This window comes from Chlorocebus sabaeus, chromosome 21 (genome assembly GCF_047675955.1).
Source record: "Chlorocebus sabaeus isolate Y175 chromosome 21, mChlSab1.0.hap1, whole genome shotgun sequence".
Lineage (NCBI taxonomy): Eukaryota > Metazoa > Chordata > Mammalia > Primates > Cercopithecidae > Chlorocebus > Chlorocebus sabaeus.
Window position 1 is genome coordinate 45,220,379 of NC_132924.1, and position 17,753 is coordinate 45,238,131.

At 38.3% G+C, this 17,753-nt stretch overlaps 1 protein-coding gene across 1 annotated transcript in view; it reads right to left on the bottom strand.

Moving 5' to 3' along the window:
* LRRC72 (leucine rich repeat containing 72) overlaps window positions 1-9,301 on the bottom strand; it is a 49,030-nt gene extending 39,729 nt beyond the window's left edge. The window contains exons 1-2 of the mRNA XM_007981980.3: window positions 9,083-9,301; window positions 3,622-3,695 (exon numbers count right to left, since the gene is read on the bottom strand). Of these exons, the coding sequence (XP_007980171.3) occupies window positions 3,622-3,695; window positions 9,083-9,172 (164 nt within the window). The 5' untranslated portion in view covers window positions 9,173-9,301. The remainder of the gene's footprint in view (window positions 1-3,621; window positions 3,696-9,082) is intronic.
* Between the last annotated feature and the right edge of the window lie 8,452 nt (window positions 9,302-17,753).

The window sequence follows — 17,753 nt, forward strand, 5'->3', positions numbered from 1 at the left end:
CAAACAAACAAACAAACAAACCAAAAAACATTAGCTTTTTGGAGAGTCCAGGATAACCGTCTGGTAGAATGTCTTACATTATTGATTTTTTGGATTGTTTCCTAATGATCAAATGCAAGGAAAATCATGTCTACTTCTCAATTACATGGGTAGTAATTACTGAATCACATAAGGATCCAAATGTTGTCAGTCTGCCCCACTCTTGATGAAGCTAAATTCAGTCATTTGGTTAAGAGGTTCTCGCCACTATAAAAGTACAAATTTTATAATTGGAAAGTCATACATGAGGCGAATATCTGAGATCATGTGTATATCTTGCTCCCTGACAACTCTTTACTCAATCACTTTAGCTTCAATTGATGATCCTTATCTGAGCCAATAGATTTAGGATTATAAAATGATTTTCCTAATGTTCTTATTCTTTTTATATTATTAGCTGCTATTCTTATGTAATGAACATCTGTTCCCTCTTCTTCTATCTCACTCATTCTCCTCTCCATCTTCCCTGAATTTTCAAGAGTTTTTTTTCTTAATCCTTTATCACTTAAAACAATGATCAAATTATCCCTTATAAAAGACATTTCAAGCAGAATCGTGTGTCTCTTTGATATGTACCATTAGTTTTTGAGCACTTCCCTGGCACAACAAAATATTTCAGACTCTTCCAAAACAACTTTTTTTTTTTTCTTTTTTAGAAAGGGTTTGGCTCTGTTGCCCAGGCTGGAGTACAGTGGCTCCATCTCGGCTCACCGCAACCTCCACCTCCTAGGTTCATAAGATCCTCCTACCTCAGCCTCCTGAGTAGCTGGGACCACAGGTGTACACCACCATACCTAGCTAAGTTTTTGTAGAGACAGGATTTCACATGTTGGCCAGGCTGGTCTCAAACTCCTGGGCTCATGTGATCCACCTGTCTCAGCCTCTCAAAGTGTTGGGATTACAGGTGTAAGCCACCGCGTCTGGCCTCAAAGCAACTTTTAGTAGGAAATTTGTACAAATAATAATACATTCTCCTCTCTCACTGTAGATATGTAGCTTATTTCAGGGAAAGAGTACTTGGACCTTGGGGTACCATAACTATTGCATTGGGTGATAGTGAGAGTATGTTAACTTCATCTGTTCCTACGATAAATAATAAGGAAATCATTACATGGCTACATTAGAGTATCTCATGCCCCACTCAGAGGATTTCCCATAAAAGTTATTTTATTTTATTTTATTTTATTTTATTTTATTTTATATTTTATTTTTTGAGACTGAGTCTCGCTCTGTCTCCCAGGCTGGAGCGCAGTGGTGTGAAAGTTGTTTTAATACACTAAAACTTTAAAGTATTAACTGTGTCAAGTTACTGTCATTAATTTTTTTGTAGCAGTAATATCAATGTTGAATTTTCATTGATTAGGTAATATAATAAATCCATTTTTCATTTTTCTTTTTTAAAATTTAATTTAAGAAAAAATTTTACAAGCCCACATCTAATATCATATAAATTCACTTTTCAAGGGTACTCTATTTCATGTCAGAAGGGTTTATTCTGCACATAAACCTGTCCGAAATCAATAACAAGCTGTTATGTTATAAGGTGAGGCCAGTCAAAGGATAAGTGAGAGGTAATTCTACTAATGATGGCTATGACTCATGCTGACAATACTTGTCAACATCCTGTTACAATGTATGTTCTCCATGATCACTCAAGAACACGTCAATAAGATGCTTTCCATTTCCCAGAGTCAACAGAAACTTAGGCAAATAAATAACTCAGTATACCAGTGTATTGGCATCTGAACTGGGAAATAGTTTTTGTCCACAGCTGGATGAAATGGTAACTTAGTATCCTCAAAATGTAAAAGGTATTATCCTTCTCATAAGGAGACCATTAATTACCTACTGTCAGGTGACCAATATCTCAAATTTTCTAGTATTTTAAAGCTACTCTTATTATCTACTTACTGTAGTGATCAATAGTATACAATTGTCAAAATCATGAAAGATGCAATCTTTTGACCACATGAAGTATTTATTGTTATTTTAAAACTAACTGACCTGGCCGGGCACGGTGGCTCATGTCTGTAATCCCAGCACTTTGGGAGGCCGAGGCGGGTGGATCACGAGGTCAGGAGTTCGAGACCATCCTGGCTAACATGGTGAAACCCCGTCTCTACTAAAATTACAAAAAAAAATTAGCCGGGCGTGGTGGCGTGCGCCTGTAGTCCCAGCTACTTGGGAAGCTGAGGCAGGAGAATGGCGTGAACCCGGGAGGCGGAGCGGAGCTTGCAGTGAGCCGAGATTGTGCCACTGCACTCCAGCCTGAGCGACAGAGCGAGACTCCGTCTCAAAAAAAAAAAACAAAAAAAAACTAACTGACCTATATCGAGTGGCTCAAAGCATGACCTTAAATGTGTCAGAATACTCTACCATACGTGTTGCATACTAAATATATTTTTAAATATTTCAAACTTGTCATCAATGTATTCCTTTACTACCAAGAGATTCAGAGCCCTTACAAAGATAAACACTTTTCTCTGTACTGATAAACATAAATATTTATTTATAATAAAATGTGTATAATAAGAAAGGATTTCCCCAAATTGCTAGAAATAAAAGTGATTAAATTTGTTGATAAACTAAAGCATTTTCTTTACTGGAAGCCTATTTAAAAATAATACACAGAATTCAGAGGCATTAAAAAGCACAAAGTAAGGGGGACACAATGTAGGAATAGGGTCACTGTGCTTAAAATGCAAACTTCAGTGTCACTTATTGGCCAGTGAGAACTGCGGTATCAGAGTCTAATTTTATTTATAACTCCCTCTTCCTCTCATACTTATGTTCTATCTCATTCTACTCTATAGAAAAACCCAATTTGTTGTTTGCCCCCTTGAGGAGTTCGAGTGGAATCAAAGTGGGCTGTTGATATGTGAGAGGGATTTTTCTACTTACCGGTAAAATTTGTATGGGGATAGGTAGAGGTTGTAGTACAATGGGGGTCATTATCATAGTATGTGGTATAATGATTCCCAATAATAGTAATAATATTAACCATACTAATGCTCATTGAGTGCTTACTGTGTGCCAGTAACTTTGACTAACTTTTAGTAACTCACCTAAGCTTCACAACAACCCTGAGAATGAGGTAGTATAATTATACCCAGGGAATAGCATTGCCAGATAAAATACAGGATATCGGGCTACATTTGAATTTCAGGGAAACAATGAATTTTCCAACTACTGTGTGGGACATACTTACACTAACTGAAATTATATTCATTGTTTCTATGAAATTCAAATTCAACTGGATGTCCTATATACTTATTTGTTAAATCTGACAATCCTAATAGGGAGGTTGTACGACATACCCAAGATCACCCAGCTGGAAGAGACAGAGCTGGGATTCAAACAGCCTGTCTCTATAATCTTTTTTTTTTTTTTTAATCAGTTTCAGTATTTTGTCTCTCCAATAGAAAACTGTGGACTCCAGGAAGTGGTAAAATAATTGGAGTGTGGTTGCCTACCCAGTCCTTGAGGGGCAAAAATGGAAAAGAACATTTGAATCTGTGAAACATTTTAACATGATCATGATAACATGATACTCTTTCATTTTTTTATGTTAAGTACACTTACTTTTTAGAAAGGAACAGCTCGAAGACATCAGCATCCCTCTTGTGGCCACGTATCTTTAGTTGATCTTCAACTGCCTGATAACATATAATTAATCTATCAAACTACATTCCAGTGAACAAAAATGCTGAGGCATTTGCAGTCAATAACAATAATGTCTACAAGAAGATCAAAAGAAAGGTGAATATGGAGATAACCATTCTAAACTGATAAATTCCAACACTACAATTATATATTATTTACTCATTTTTGTGGTTGAATTTCATTATCCTTAATCCTCGGCACAGATGTTTAAATAATTTTTAATCAGGGAGAAAAAAATATGCATGTGTACATATACACCAAAAGCAAGTTTTTATTCTCTATGAGGCAAGGTAACTTGGTCTTTAAAGAACTATTCTTAAATGTTTCTTTGAACATGAAGAATTAGTATTTGATAGGTTTCCTACAGAATTCGCCCAGTATAGGGTTGGAGGTGGAAAGAGTAGGATAAAATGTATGTTATTATAGGACTTTTTTTGTGCCTATCACATTATGCTTGGCACCCAGTAAGTTCTCAAAAAATGTGAAATGAATGAATATATGTCATTTTTCTCTGAACAAATGAATACATTTTCCCTTGCTTGGCAAGCAACAGTGACTTCATTTTTCATGAGTTGCTAACATACTCATACTGTGAGAATTTTTGGTGGAGAAGCAACTTTTATTCCCATAGCTCTGTTTTAAAAATAAAACTTTAGCAACAGCTGTTTAAATGCTTTGCTTTTTTCTTTTAAAGTCCTTTGCTAAATTATAAAATAACATTAATAGGCCACATGACCTAAAATAAGATGAAAAAAGTAAAGTCTGTCTGTAATTTGCCATGAAAAAGTAGAGCTAACAAGACATGACAAAAATGAAAAGTATAATCATTGCAGTCCTGGAATCTGACAAACATTGTAATTATCAGAGTCAAAACAATCACTGAATTTTAGCTGGGATTTGTTATGAATGGTGAGGTTATAACTGACTTATAAATCTTTCTGGGTGATATATGAAATTTTGACAGTAGTTTTGCTATTTGGTAGAGGACTTCAATAGGAGTTATATTTAGTGCAATGAACGTATTTAAAGAAATGAGGAAGGTAGGTATCCTAGTGATGGACAGCAGCTGCAAATGTATAGTCCCGAACTTCCCTTGACACCTTGTTAAGCAAGCTGAATCTAGGGACTTGGAGCATTCATAGGCTCAGGGTTAGGCATTGCCATCAGGGTGCTTTGTTATCCAGTTACACAAGCCGAGCCTGGGGCTTGGAAAAACCCATTGGATCAGGCTTAGACATTCTCATCTGTTTTTTTTTTGTTTGTTTGTTTGTTTTGTTTTTTTAGAGAATCTTGCTCTGTTGTCCAGGCTGGAGTGCAGTGGCATGATTTCGGTTCACTGCAACCTCTGCCTCCCAGGTTCAAGCAGTTCTCCTGCCTCAGCCTCCCAAGTAGCTGGGACTACAGGTGCATGCCGCCACGCCCAGCTAATTTTTTTGTAGAGATGGGGTTTCACCATGTTGGCCAGGTTGGTCTCGAACTCCTGAGTTCAGGCAATCTGCCTGCTCCAGTCTCCCAAAGTGCTCGGACTACAGGCGTGAGCCACCACACCCGGCCCTCATCTGGGTATTTTAACTTAAAGATGTCAACTATCAGCCTCTACTATGTACAGTCAGTCACATCTTTGCATAGTGTTTGGGGTGGTATAGCCCAAAGAAGAATTAAAACTTGGCAGCCATCTATTAAAATTATAAATGTGCTTTTAAATTGATGCGGCCATTCTACCTCCAGGACTCAGAAACACACAGGTGCATACACCCAGACAAATGTGATTATCACTGCTTATTTCAGCATACATTTTCTGTGGTTGTGAAATAGTCTCCATTAACTGGAATGCAGGTTAAATTGATATGTGACATCACAATGGAATACTGTGAAGTAGTTTCCAAATATAGAGAGGTGGTCTGATGGCTAATTTTATATATAAATTTGACTGTACTATGAGATGCCCGCATAGCTGGTAAAACATTATTTATGGGTGTGTTTCTGAGAATGTTTTTGGAAGAGATTAGCATTACTATTAGTGGACTGAGTAAAGAAGATCACCCTCGCCCATGGGGGTGGATATCATCCAATCCAGTGAGGGCCCCCAATAGAACAGAAAAGCAGAGGAATGTGAATTCATGCTTTCTTCTGGAGTTAGGACATCCATCTTCTGCCTTCAGACATCAGCATTCCTAGTTCTCAGGTCTCTGGGCTTGGACTAAGCTACATTACTGGCTCTCTCCTGGGCTCCAGATTGCAGACAGCAGATTGTGGGACTTCTCAGTCTCCATAATCAAGTGAGCCAATTCCTCATAATAAGTCTCTTTCTATATATCTCTATATATCCTGTTGTTTTGTTTCTCTGGAGAACTCTAACTGATACAAATAGATATCCAGACATCTAAAGATATCTAAAATATATTTATAAATAAAAAGTAATTGGCAGTATAATATGTGTAACAATATTTTTGTTAAAAGTCATATTTATATGAATACAAAATGCACACACTTCAAATTACTAGCAAAAGTCATCACTTGAGATCATGAGGGACTTTCACTTTCTAGGCAATATTTATTTTTAGTGATGTGTTAGTATTTTACAATAAGCACATATTAATTTGATAATCAGAAAGTAATGCACATTTTGAAAATTGTAGCCATAGAATGAATATTTAAAAATTTAAATCAAATTTCAAAAAATATGAGGTGAAAGGGAAATTGAATGTATCAGCATAATATGTAAATCATTATCATAGTTATTTATTTACACAAGTTTTTGTCACAGCATGTTTCTTTCCAATCAATAATTTTACATGAATCTGGTACAAAATATTAATATCAAAGTACCAAGAAACATGAAAATGTGCCAATTCACATTTCAGTGAATCCGTGGTGGAACAATTCCAGTTCCCAGTTAACACACAGCTTCACTACTACCATATGCCCTCATCTAAAGGAATTCAATTAAGTTTGCCATCTTACAGGGGCACAGTTAGTGGTCCCTTAAGCAAATATGATAGTAACATTCAAAAAAAAAAAAAAAACCAGTATCTGCAAAGCACAATATAGTGAAGCACAGTAGAAATGAAGTATGCCTGTACTGTTAGCCCGGGCATGTTGGAAGATTTCAGGGCACAACTAACAGTCAGGCTGGGCCTTGAGAGGTGAGGTGAAATTAGAAATGGGATGTTGGTGGAAGAGGAGAGTAGGCACACAAAACAGAAGAAGCAGAAGAATGTATAAGGTATGTGGGGCTGTACAGCCTTTGGCTGAAGTAAAAGGCATGTGGAAGGCAATTGTGAGAAATAAGAAAGGTGGGTTGGGATCATATTATTTATGCCAACTTTGAAATTTAGGCTCAGAACTGTGTACTTAATCAGTGCTCAGAGAAAACTTCTTCAGGCCTTGAGAACTCTAACTGAACATCATTTAATTTTATATGATATATAAACACATGTATATGTACATATATATGAAATATATATTCTAAGTAGCTGTATGGTAAAATTCATGTAAGAAAGTCTAATTAAGGATAACAATGTCAATGCTTTTACACAATATCCAATATCAAATTATGTCACAAACACTTTTCCTCCTTCTCCGTTGGTGCCCTTGCTTTGTTGGTACCCTGAAGGCACAGAACTGACTATTGGGTGATTCAGCATTGTGCTCTCTTCTGGGGCAATAGGAAGATATAACTGGATTTTTGAACTAGAAAAAACGTGACAAAGCTAGGCTTCGGGAAGATGACTCTAGCAGTGATGTGCATGGGGGCCTGGGGTGCAGTGAGAACTGCAGACAGGAAGCAAGGCTACCTCTGGGAAACAAAGTCCGCCAGCTAAGGAACCTGCCCTAGGGTGGGGGCAAGTGTGAATGGGCAGTGAACAGATATGACATGGGGCGTGTTTAGGGAGAATGAATGGGAACTGGCAAGTAAAAGGAGGCAGAGAATTAGCACGAGAGAAGTCACAGGTGATGATGATGATGATGTGATGACTTGATGAGAAAGGTGACTGGGAGGGAAGACAGATGCAGCTGAGAAATGCTGAAATTGAGGCCATGGTGGAACATACTGGTCAAGGCATCCACCGGAAAGCTGCAAGGGTAAATGTGGAACTCATCAGAGATCTCATCGGGGCAGCTGTGCTGATCTGATGAGTCAGTTAACCAGAGGAGAGTGGGATCCAAGGAAGATCACGATGAAGTGTCTTTCCTTTCGTGGAAAGAAAGGAGAGGGAAACATGTTGGAAAGGAGACAGAGGAGGATCGTGGTCAAGTGAGGGAGAAAACCAAAAGGACAGTGGGAGGCAGAGGGGCATTTGAAGAAGGTAGAATTTCAATTTGCAGCATTGTTTTGGCTGGTGGAGGATGTCACTCAGAAAAGGTACTGAATTTAGAGGCCTGAATTTCAGTAGCTTGAAGATGGCGAAAAGTTGGATTTCAAATTAATTGGTTAGCCTAAAAGGAAAATAAAAAGAGGCCATCACAAAATTGGGATGTGAACAGTTCTAGCACGGGGAGAACAGCAGCCGCTTCCTCCACCGCCCAATGTCTGAAGATCTAGAATCAAAGGGAAAAAAATGTTTGAAAATAGTAGGATTATTAAATCCTAGAAGAATAAGGTCAGTATTAAAACCTATAGAATAAAATGTCCTCTCTGATGACAAATTCTTGTACCTCCATGCAACACGCAGGCACAAGTTAGGACTTAGTGTGAAGAGCTTTCAATTCAACACAGAACTCTCAGTCTCCTTTAATCACAGCAGCTCCCCCGTCTTTGCAGATGAGTCAGAGAACTCCAGAAAGCCTTGCTAGGTCTCACCTGGCACGATTCTGAGATTCTTTTTCCCCACCCAAATATCCAAATATTCTTTTAATCATTATTTTAACTGCTCTGGACTCTGCTTGTAGGGCTCATCAAATAACGTTTCCTCTTCAAGGTGTCGATTTGCACTTGCTGGGAACAATATATTAGGGATACACACCTACACCCACACCCACACGCCCCTGTTGGAGAATCAAGACTGCAAAATTTACTTAATCTCCGTTTCACTTAATCTACAAACCACCATAATTATATACACAGCAGATGCTGAGTGGTAAAAGGTCAGTGTAAGTCTATTAGTGTGGATCAGAAAGTTCTCAAACCCCACCCAGGAGATTAGGGACCTCTAGCCCAGGCAGAGTTGCTGAGGGGGCTTCGCCACCGCTCAACGCTGTTTACATTCCAATTTTGTGCTGGACTCCTTGTTCTCCTTTTATGTTGACCAATTAATTTGAAATCTGCCCTATCTCCATCTTCAGGATACGGAAATTTCCTTCCAAAGTCAGTACCTGCCTGGAGTCCTCAGGCAGGGGGCAGAGGGGCTGATGGCTTGAGAAGGCAGGTGCCGCTTACCCGGCGACTGCTCTGTAGGGCAGTTTCGGACGCCCTCCGTAGGCTCCAGCATTTCAAGGCACGGGGAACGGGGTTCGGGTTCCAGGACATCAGGACACATGGGCCGCCGGCAGCAGCGGTGATTAATCCGGCCTCGCCCGCGGGTGGCACCGAAGAGAGACTTGGCTTGGCGCGCAGCTCATTGTTCTGTTACCAACAGTTACCGCATTCCCGTTGACTAAAAGCCAGTCCACACTGGGAAATATTTGAAGCCAAACGCTGACTTCTGTGACGTTTGCGCGTGTGACTCTGTAACACCCACGCTTGCGCCTCGGACACACGTGTGTTATCCCTGCTCGTGGTGATGCGTGCGGTGGATGCCGGAGAGAGGGGTTCAGCTATGTCCGGGACCAGGAGGAGGTCAGAGCGCCTCAACAGCAGTCACCCAGTAATCATCACTTTGATTCGAGATTTGAATATCAGGAAATTTAGGTTTCTGAAAATTAGACGTGTGTGTGGACCACTGGCCTCACGTACAGGGTGGGGGTGACGAGGTGCCCTGCAGAGTCACTGTGGATCTTGACGCAAAAGGAAAATGGCCAGTACTTCTGATCGTGTCTCTATTTAAAAGTTTGACATTTTGTTCATTATGCATGTTATTTGCATACATTTTGATTTTTCTTTTTTTAAATATTGCATTAAGATATTTATTTTGAGGCCGGGCACAGTGGCTCACGCCTGTAATCCCAGTGTTTTGGGAGGCTGAATCAGGTGGATTGCCTGAGGTCAGGAGTTCCAGACCAGCCTGGCCAATATGGAGAAACCCTGTCTCTATTTAAAAAAAATACAAAAGTTAACCGGGCATGGTGGCATGCACCTGTAATCCCAGCTACTTGGGAGGCTGAAGCAGGAGAATAGTTTGAACCTGGGAGGCAGAGGTTGCAGTGAGACAAGATCAGACCATTGCACTCCAGCCTGGGTGACAGAGGGACACTCTGTCTCAAAAAAAAAAAAAAAAAAAAAAAAAAAAAAAAAAAAATTTACTTTGAATGCTGAATTTTTGGTTTTTTGGTGCTTCTTACATCCAGATCCAAGGCCACTGCCTTAATTGCCTCACCATAGACCCAGACCTGGGATGAAGATGGGGGTGGTAGTATTAAGGCTCCGGAAGAGTCCAGGTGCACAGAAAAATGGAAGGAACTCTCTACTGACTTTATTGGCTAAGAACAAGTGCATATTGTTTCAGTAGCTGAGAAATCTTTTCTCTGACAGGAAATGGATAAATTGAGCCACTATTTGGCCAATCTTTTCAACCTGGTTTTTTGTTTTTGTTTTTTGAAATTGCTGTCTCCTGTAACTGTATTGGAACCTCTAGCATAGATTATCTTGTGATTTTATTTATGTGAGCCTTGTTCCCCCTAGCTTGGGTAACTTTGGAGGCAGGATCCTGTTTAAGACGTCTCTCTCTTCTGCCAGAGCCTAACATACTGCGCTTAATTAATGTTGACTGGATTAAATGAATTGGTTTCTTGGCTCCCAATTTGAACCTGAAATCTGGGAATCAAATGTAGCTTTCTGAAATGGGTCAAGCTACTTGCATTAAAAAAAATGCTGGTGTTGAAATGAAACATTAAAAAATGTCTCAGTGGGGAAATCAAGTACACATTGTTTCAGTAGTTCTAATATGTATTTGGGGCTGAGGTGGGGGTAAAAGCTCTCCAAGTTATTGTGGAGGGATTAATCATCTAAGAACTATTGTTTAAGTAGTTTCTATCCTAGAAATAAAACTCAAATGAGAGAAATGGTCCACTGAGGAGGCATATATAATAATTCGTTGGCTCATTTTTGCTGTTGATGTGTGTTATAGCATTGCAGATATTATTCATGAATGTGCTACAAGAAAAAAAGGAAATGAACAATACTTGTTCAGTTTTCTACATTACACAAATGTGACTTAATAACCATATGCAAAATAGTTTTAAGAAGCATCTTGCGGATGTAAACTAGTCGCCAGTTAATTTCTACTAAAATCACATCTAAAATTTTTATTCTTTATTTTTTCAGCGTTTTACCTCATATTAAAAAGGTAATTTTTTAAAAAACCCTATTCTTAGGAAAGGAACTCAAGACTCACTTATTATAAGATCTTAACGTGTTCCTTCTTAAAGAAGAAATTAACTCATCATGAAGGCTAAAATAAAGCAAATTTAATTATGGAAGGTCAAGGATGGAGGTTAATGAAGGCAGTTTTTGGATAAAAGCTCCTTCCCAGACATTCTCACTTTGGTGACATGAAATTTTTACAAAAGAATTATTCCCAGCAGAGTGAACAGAGAGAACTTTTACCTCCATGGGGTGGGATTATCGCCTGAGGAATCTAGCCTGAAATTTTTAAAATTCATGTAAAATATGCATTCTTCTTTACAATCAATCTTGTTTTAATATAAAAATAAAGTAGTTCCCCTAACTCGCCTCAAATCTTTGTGTAATATTTACATTGAAGCAAGACACCCTGTGTTGATCCTGTGGCTTTACCTCCCTGGCTTGCTGCCATTGCCCGCAGGGGTATGCATACCCCAGTTTGAAAGCTCCATCATATCATGTATATGGATTTGGATAAGAAGAAAGAACCCTCTGCTCCAAGTCAGGGCATGTGCGATTTAGTCTCAGCTCTAACATTAACTACTTGTTGGCCACCTTCAAATCACTTAATGTCTCTGGGCCTCAGTTTCTTCAACAGTAAAAGCTGGAAGTTCAGTTCAAAAAATTTATTATTTAATTCACTCTCCTAGACAGGTAGTGTGTATTGTTTACAGAGTAAAAGATTCTCGTATTGATATAGAATAGGTTTTTAAGAAGTTTTCAGTGAAAAATATGTGAGAAAAAAATATGCATGTGATGGCTATCGTTAAAGCTACATAATTTTAAAACTTCTTTCTAATTTTGTCTTGAATAATTCCAGTTATCAATCTAGATATTGTTTTGCTAAGTGACTGAAAAATATGTATTGGGTAAAATGATCATTATCACTCATTTTCTACTGGGTGAAATGAGCATAGAATAAACAATATATCGGCCACAATCAATATACATATTCTTATATCACATGTATAAAAAGATATATCTGGCCAGGCACAGTGGCTCATGCCTATACTCCTAGCACTTTGGGAAGCCAAGGCAGGAGAATCACTTGAGGCCAGGAGTTCAAAGCTGTGGTGAGCTATGATCACACACTTTACTCCAGCTTGGGCAACAGAGTGAGACCCCATCTCTAAAAAAAAAAAAATAAATATTCAAAATTTATAAAATACATGTTTTTATGATAGTCAATGACCAGGTTATCAAAATTTTCATTGTTATAAGTTTAGGTAAAATAACATCCCATTTTAATTGATAGCTACCATTCTTTTTTTTGTTTGTTTACCTAAAATGCAAATAACAATGGAATATTAAGGGGAAAATTCTCCTGGAGTCTCTCCTGTTACTGCACATAAGCAAAGGCACTAACTGCCTTTGGTAAGGACTACATTTTCAAGGATAGTTGTATAGCAAATAGCCTTTTAAGATACAGTGTCTACCTGCAGCTTTGGTAGATACAGTGTCTACCTTCAGACCAAAGAGTAGGTGTTTGTTTGTTTGTTTATTTATTTATTTATTTATTTTTACTGAGCAGTGTAATAAAGATAATGTCTCCCTCACTTATTATAAAGATAATCTCAGGCAACTTACTGCCCGGTATAAAAGGTCTGGCTTCCTTAAGTTCAAATTTCCTCTTCTGTAACACAACCCACTCTATGTGCCCATATCACCTGGCCCATTTCACATTGCCCTCTGGAAATTGTGGGTAGGAGAACTGGTGGAAATACTAATATTCTATCTATGCTGTTACCATGAGTAATAAGCTATCCTTTGTCTCTAAGCCAGAAGTATCATCTTCTGCCAGCATCTGTGAAACTGTGATAGGCTAACTTTTGCTTCTGTGTATATAGGTGGATTTTCAATGAGATTAAATCATGTAATTCGTTCTTCCTCCTTCATTTTTCTCTTTACCATCTCATCAACCTCCATCTTTTCAAGTAAGTGTACATAGAATTACAAAATTGAATTGTGGCATTATGTTTCATTGTATCTTACAGTTCATTTACTTATTACTCTATTGATGAACATATATGTTGTCCAGGTTTTTGCTGCAACAAACAATGTTGTAACACATGTCTTTGCATACCTGGATTACTATTCCAGTAGCTGAAATTCCCTCATGAGACTATTGGATCATGTATGATAATGCCCCTTTCTGGATAGGGTATCTTTCTCTATTGGATATCAATTTTGTTGAACTTTGCCAATCTAATGGGAGAAATTTTTAATCTCAGTGTTTTGGTTTATATTTGTTTAGGGAAGTTTACGATCTTTCCAAAATCTTATTGGTCATTTGTATTTTTTTTTTCTGTGAAGGGTCTTTTCATATTCATTGCTTAACTTTTAACATCCAAATGCCAATGAATAAAGCCCTGCAAGCTGGATCTATAAAGTGTTTGCCATTTATTTCTTGAAGTCATCCATGGGTAGCTTCAAGTCACCTTGCAGCATCCTACAAAGCTGTCTTCTCTTGCCCTCCTCTTCCCGGCTAATGCCTGCTGCCCTTCAGACTATTGAAATAAACTTCATTTCTCTAAGCCCAAGTTTCCTTTGCTAGTCTCTAGGGTCCATGCCCAGGATGCTATCACCTGATGTTCTAAGTATCAACTTTTTTGTTTTTGAGTTATTAGAGTGGTGGTGTGTTTTGAGCTGATAGGAGAAACACTGTCTTACTCCAAACCCATGTGACACTTTGCCATCAAGGTTCTGAAGAAGCACTGCTCATGTGCAGTTTTTCTTAAGCTCTTTCAGGAAAGCAGCCACTTCCACTTCTTCCATATGCACCTCATCTTTTTCAAAATTTGCACACAATCTTCCAAATACCTACCTGTATAGGAACACAAAGTGGGTCCGATTTGTAAACATTCCTACACTGTCTGGAAAAGCTAGATGCTTCTAGACACAACTTCAGCTTCACTAAAATGATAATAATAATAATAATAACAATTTTCAATTCAAACCAGTACAGCTTCAGTGTGATTTCGTATTTCCTCCCAAGAATAATGGGTCCCCAAGTCTAAGCTCTGTCTGTCCTCATAAACAGCCACCATTTGCTTATCCCTTGTGCCCCCAGGGGAGCAGATGCCCATCATTTCAGGGTAGAGTGTGAAAAAGATGAGGGGGTAAGATCTCCAGTGGGAACTCCTTCTCCAGTGAGGAGGGCCAGAGCAGCCCTTCTAAATCATGGAGTCAAGGACAGAAGCCTCTAGCCTGAAATTAGAGATGAGACAGAATGCAAAAGTCAGATAGCTTACAGAAGTTAACTTCCATTATGCTGGAAACCACTGAAAGTACTGATCCTTTCCTCACTTTGCTTAATTTAGACTTGGTGATAATAATTGACAATTATTCTCTGCCTAAACTGACAGTCTTGTGAATGTTAGCAGGAATGCCACATATTATCACACATATGATACAACAGTCAGGCATTTGTAGCATAAATACTCTGGAAATATATAGATACATGCATGCATAAATATATATGTGTGTGTGCACACACATGCATTTGTGTGTATTTAAATATGAGTGTATGTATGAGTGGTATGCATATACATGATCATATACACGTACATGCATACATGTGCATGCCCTCAACAATGCCCTCAGTAGTCTCTGCCTCCTGATTTTCACATTCCTGTCTGATCCCTTTTTCTTGCATGTGGGCTGGATTCTGTTCACATCTAGTGGACAGAATACAAAGGAGAGGATATCACTTCTGAGATTAGGTGATAAAAACACTGTGGTTTCTATCTTGAGCACCTTCTCCCTTGCTCTCTAGCCCATTGTGAGGAAAACCAGCTGCCACGTTGTAAACTGACCTACAGGGAGACCCACATGGCAAGGTATTGAAGTCTCTGGCCAACAGCCAATGAAGACTTGAGGCTTGTCAACAGTCACGTGAGGCAGCTTGGAAGTGGATCCCCCCAAAGGGAACCTTGAGATAACCACAGTATTGCCCTGGATTGCAGCCTGATGGGGGACTGACTGGAGGCACCCAGCCGAGCAACCCCCAAAGTCCTGACATTCAGAAAGGAGGATAATAAATACTGGTTGTTTTCAGCAGCTACGTTTTGAGATAATTTGCTGTGTAGATATCTATGTCGTATATTATTTGTTATTATACATATATGCTATGTAAATTGAAATTACAAATATACGTAAGACCCAAAAAAGACATCTCTCTGGTCAAACTCAGCTTTTCTCAAAATAATCCTTATCCTTGCCAGTCTATGTAGTAAAAATTTGACAAAATTTCGTACCCAACACTTCCTGGGTTACTATTTAAATCTAGAAAGACAGATTTACTCTTGGAATGTCATCTGCATGCAGCCTCCTACTCAAACATAAAAATAAATAATTTTTTTTTGCCATATGAGATTATTTAACAAATATTTTTAATGTTAAATAATCTAAGTTGAATGTTGACTTAAAAAATCATTTGTCAGAATGTATACTATTACCAAGTCAATAAATATTTTTCTCAAAATAATAGATGCTGGAAAGGTTGTGCAGAAAAAAGAACACTTACACACTGTTGATGGGAGTGTAAATTAGTTCAACCATTGTGGAAGACAGTGTGGTGATTCCTCAAACAGCTAAAAACAGAACTACCATTTGATCCAGCAATGCCATGACTGGATATATACCAGAGAAATAGAAACCATTCTACCACAAAGACACGTGCATGTGAATGGTCATTGCAGCACAATTCACAATAGCAAAGACATGGAATCAACCTAAATGCCATTCAGTGATAGACTGGATAAAGAAAATGTGGTACATATATATCATGGAATACTATGCAGCCATAAAAAAAGGAAAGAGACCATGTCTTTCGTCAGAACATGGATAGAGCTGGAAGCCATTATTCTTAGCAAACTAACACAGGACCAGAAAACGAAACACCACACGTTCTCACTTATAAATGGGAGCTAAATGATAACTTACGAACACAAAGAAGGGAACAACAGACACTGGGGCCTACTTCAGGATGGAGAGTGGGAGGAGGGAGAGTAGTACACAAAAAAATAACTATTGGGTACTAGGTTTTGTACCTGGGTGATGAAATAATCTGTACAACAAACCCCCATGACACAGGTTTACCTATATAACAAACCTGCACTAAAATAAAAGTTAAAACGATAACATATTTTTCTTACCTGTTTATGAAAAGCTTTGCAAATGTGCTACATACTTAAAAAACATGGGGGCAGTGTAAAGCACAATCATTACATGAAATAAATTAATTTTTCTTGAGGTCACACAGCTAGTCAGGCTATCTCCAGATATTCCCTCCTTAATGATTCTTCACAGGACTTTATTACTTTCTTTCTGGATTATCTTTATTTTTTTTTAATTTAGATAGTTTTTGGGATGTAAGTGGTTTTGGGTTACATGGGTGAATTGTACAGCGGTGAAGTCTGAGATTTTAGTGCATCTGTCACCCAAGTAGTATACATAGTACTCAACATGTAGTTTTTCTTATCCCATACCCCGCTCCCACCCTCTCCCTTCTGAATCTCCAAAGTTCATGATACCACTCTGTATGCCTTTGCGTACCCATAGCTTAGCTCCCACTTATAAATGAGAACATATGCTATTTGGTTTTCCATTCCTGAGTTAGTTCACTTAGAATAATGACCTTCAGTTTCATCCAAGTTGCTGTGAAATACATTATTTCATTCTTTTTTCTTTATGGCTGGGTAGTATTCCATGGTGTATATATACCATATTTTCTTTATCCACTCAGTGGTCAATGGGCACTTAGGCTGGTTTCATATCTTTGCAATTATGAACTGTGCTGCAATAAACATACACGTGCAGATGTCTTTTTGATATGACTCCTTTTTCTTTGCATGGATACCCAGTAGTGGGATTTGCTGGGTTGAATGGTAGATCTGCTTTTAGTAGTAGGTTATCTTGAGTTGGGGGTAGCTTATTTTCTGGAGCTCATCGCCTTTTATTCCTGTTCCAGGTCCCTTATTCAAAATCTTTGCATATCAATCATATTTTGCTACTTTTCTTTAATTCCCTAAAAGTCATGACTTCTAGATTTTCTATCAGCATATACTCTCACCAGAAGTTGAACCACTACAGGCAGAAAAAGAAAGTTCCCTTAACAATGTTTCTAACCAATGTAATATTTAAAGCTTCCCAATATCAGTATTTTTAAAGGTTATATTTTTCAAAGTCATAACAACGATTCTTCCTGTTTGCTCTCATAGAATAGATTGTCATGGGATAAACAATGGTCTCCAGCTTCTATTTTTCCAAATAAATAAGTAAAACATGGTCTTGGGATTATACCACTAAAGGTTAATTTTCTTAAAAAGAAAAAAGAAAGATTTCCATCTGCTAAAGGTTTATGTCAGTATTCAGACTGAGGTAGAAACGGAAGCACCAGGTTTCACATTAGGATGACTCTGGTTGTGCTCCTGTAGGTTTGAAGTGGGCCCACCCACCCTTCTGTGAGAGACACTGACTGTTTTGAACATAGACCGGATTGGCTGGGTTGTTTAGAATTGAGGATTCCAAAAAGAAAAAAAGAGTCTTG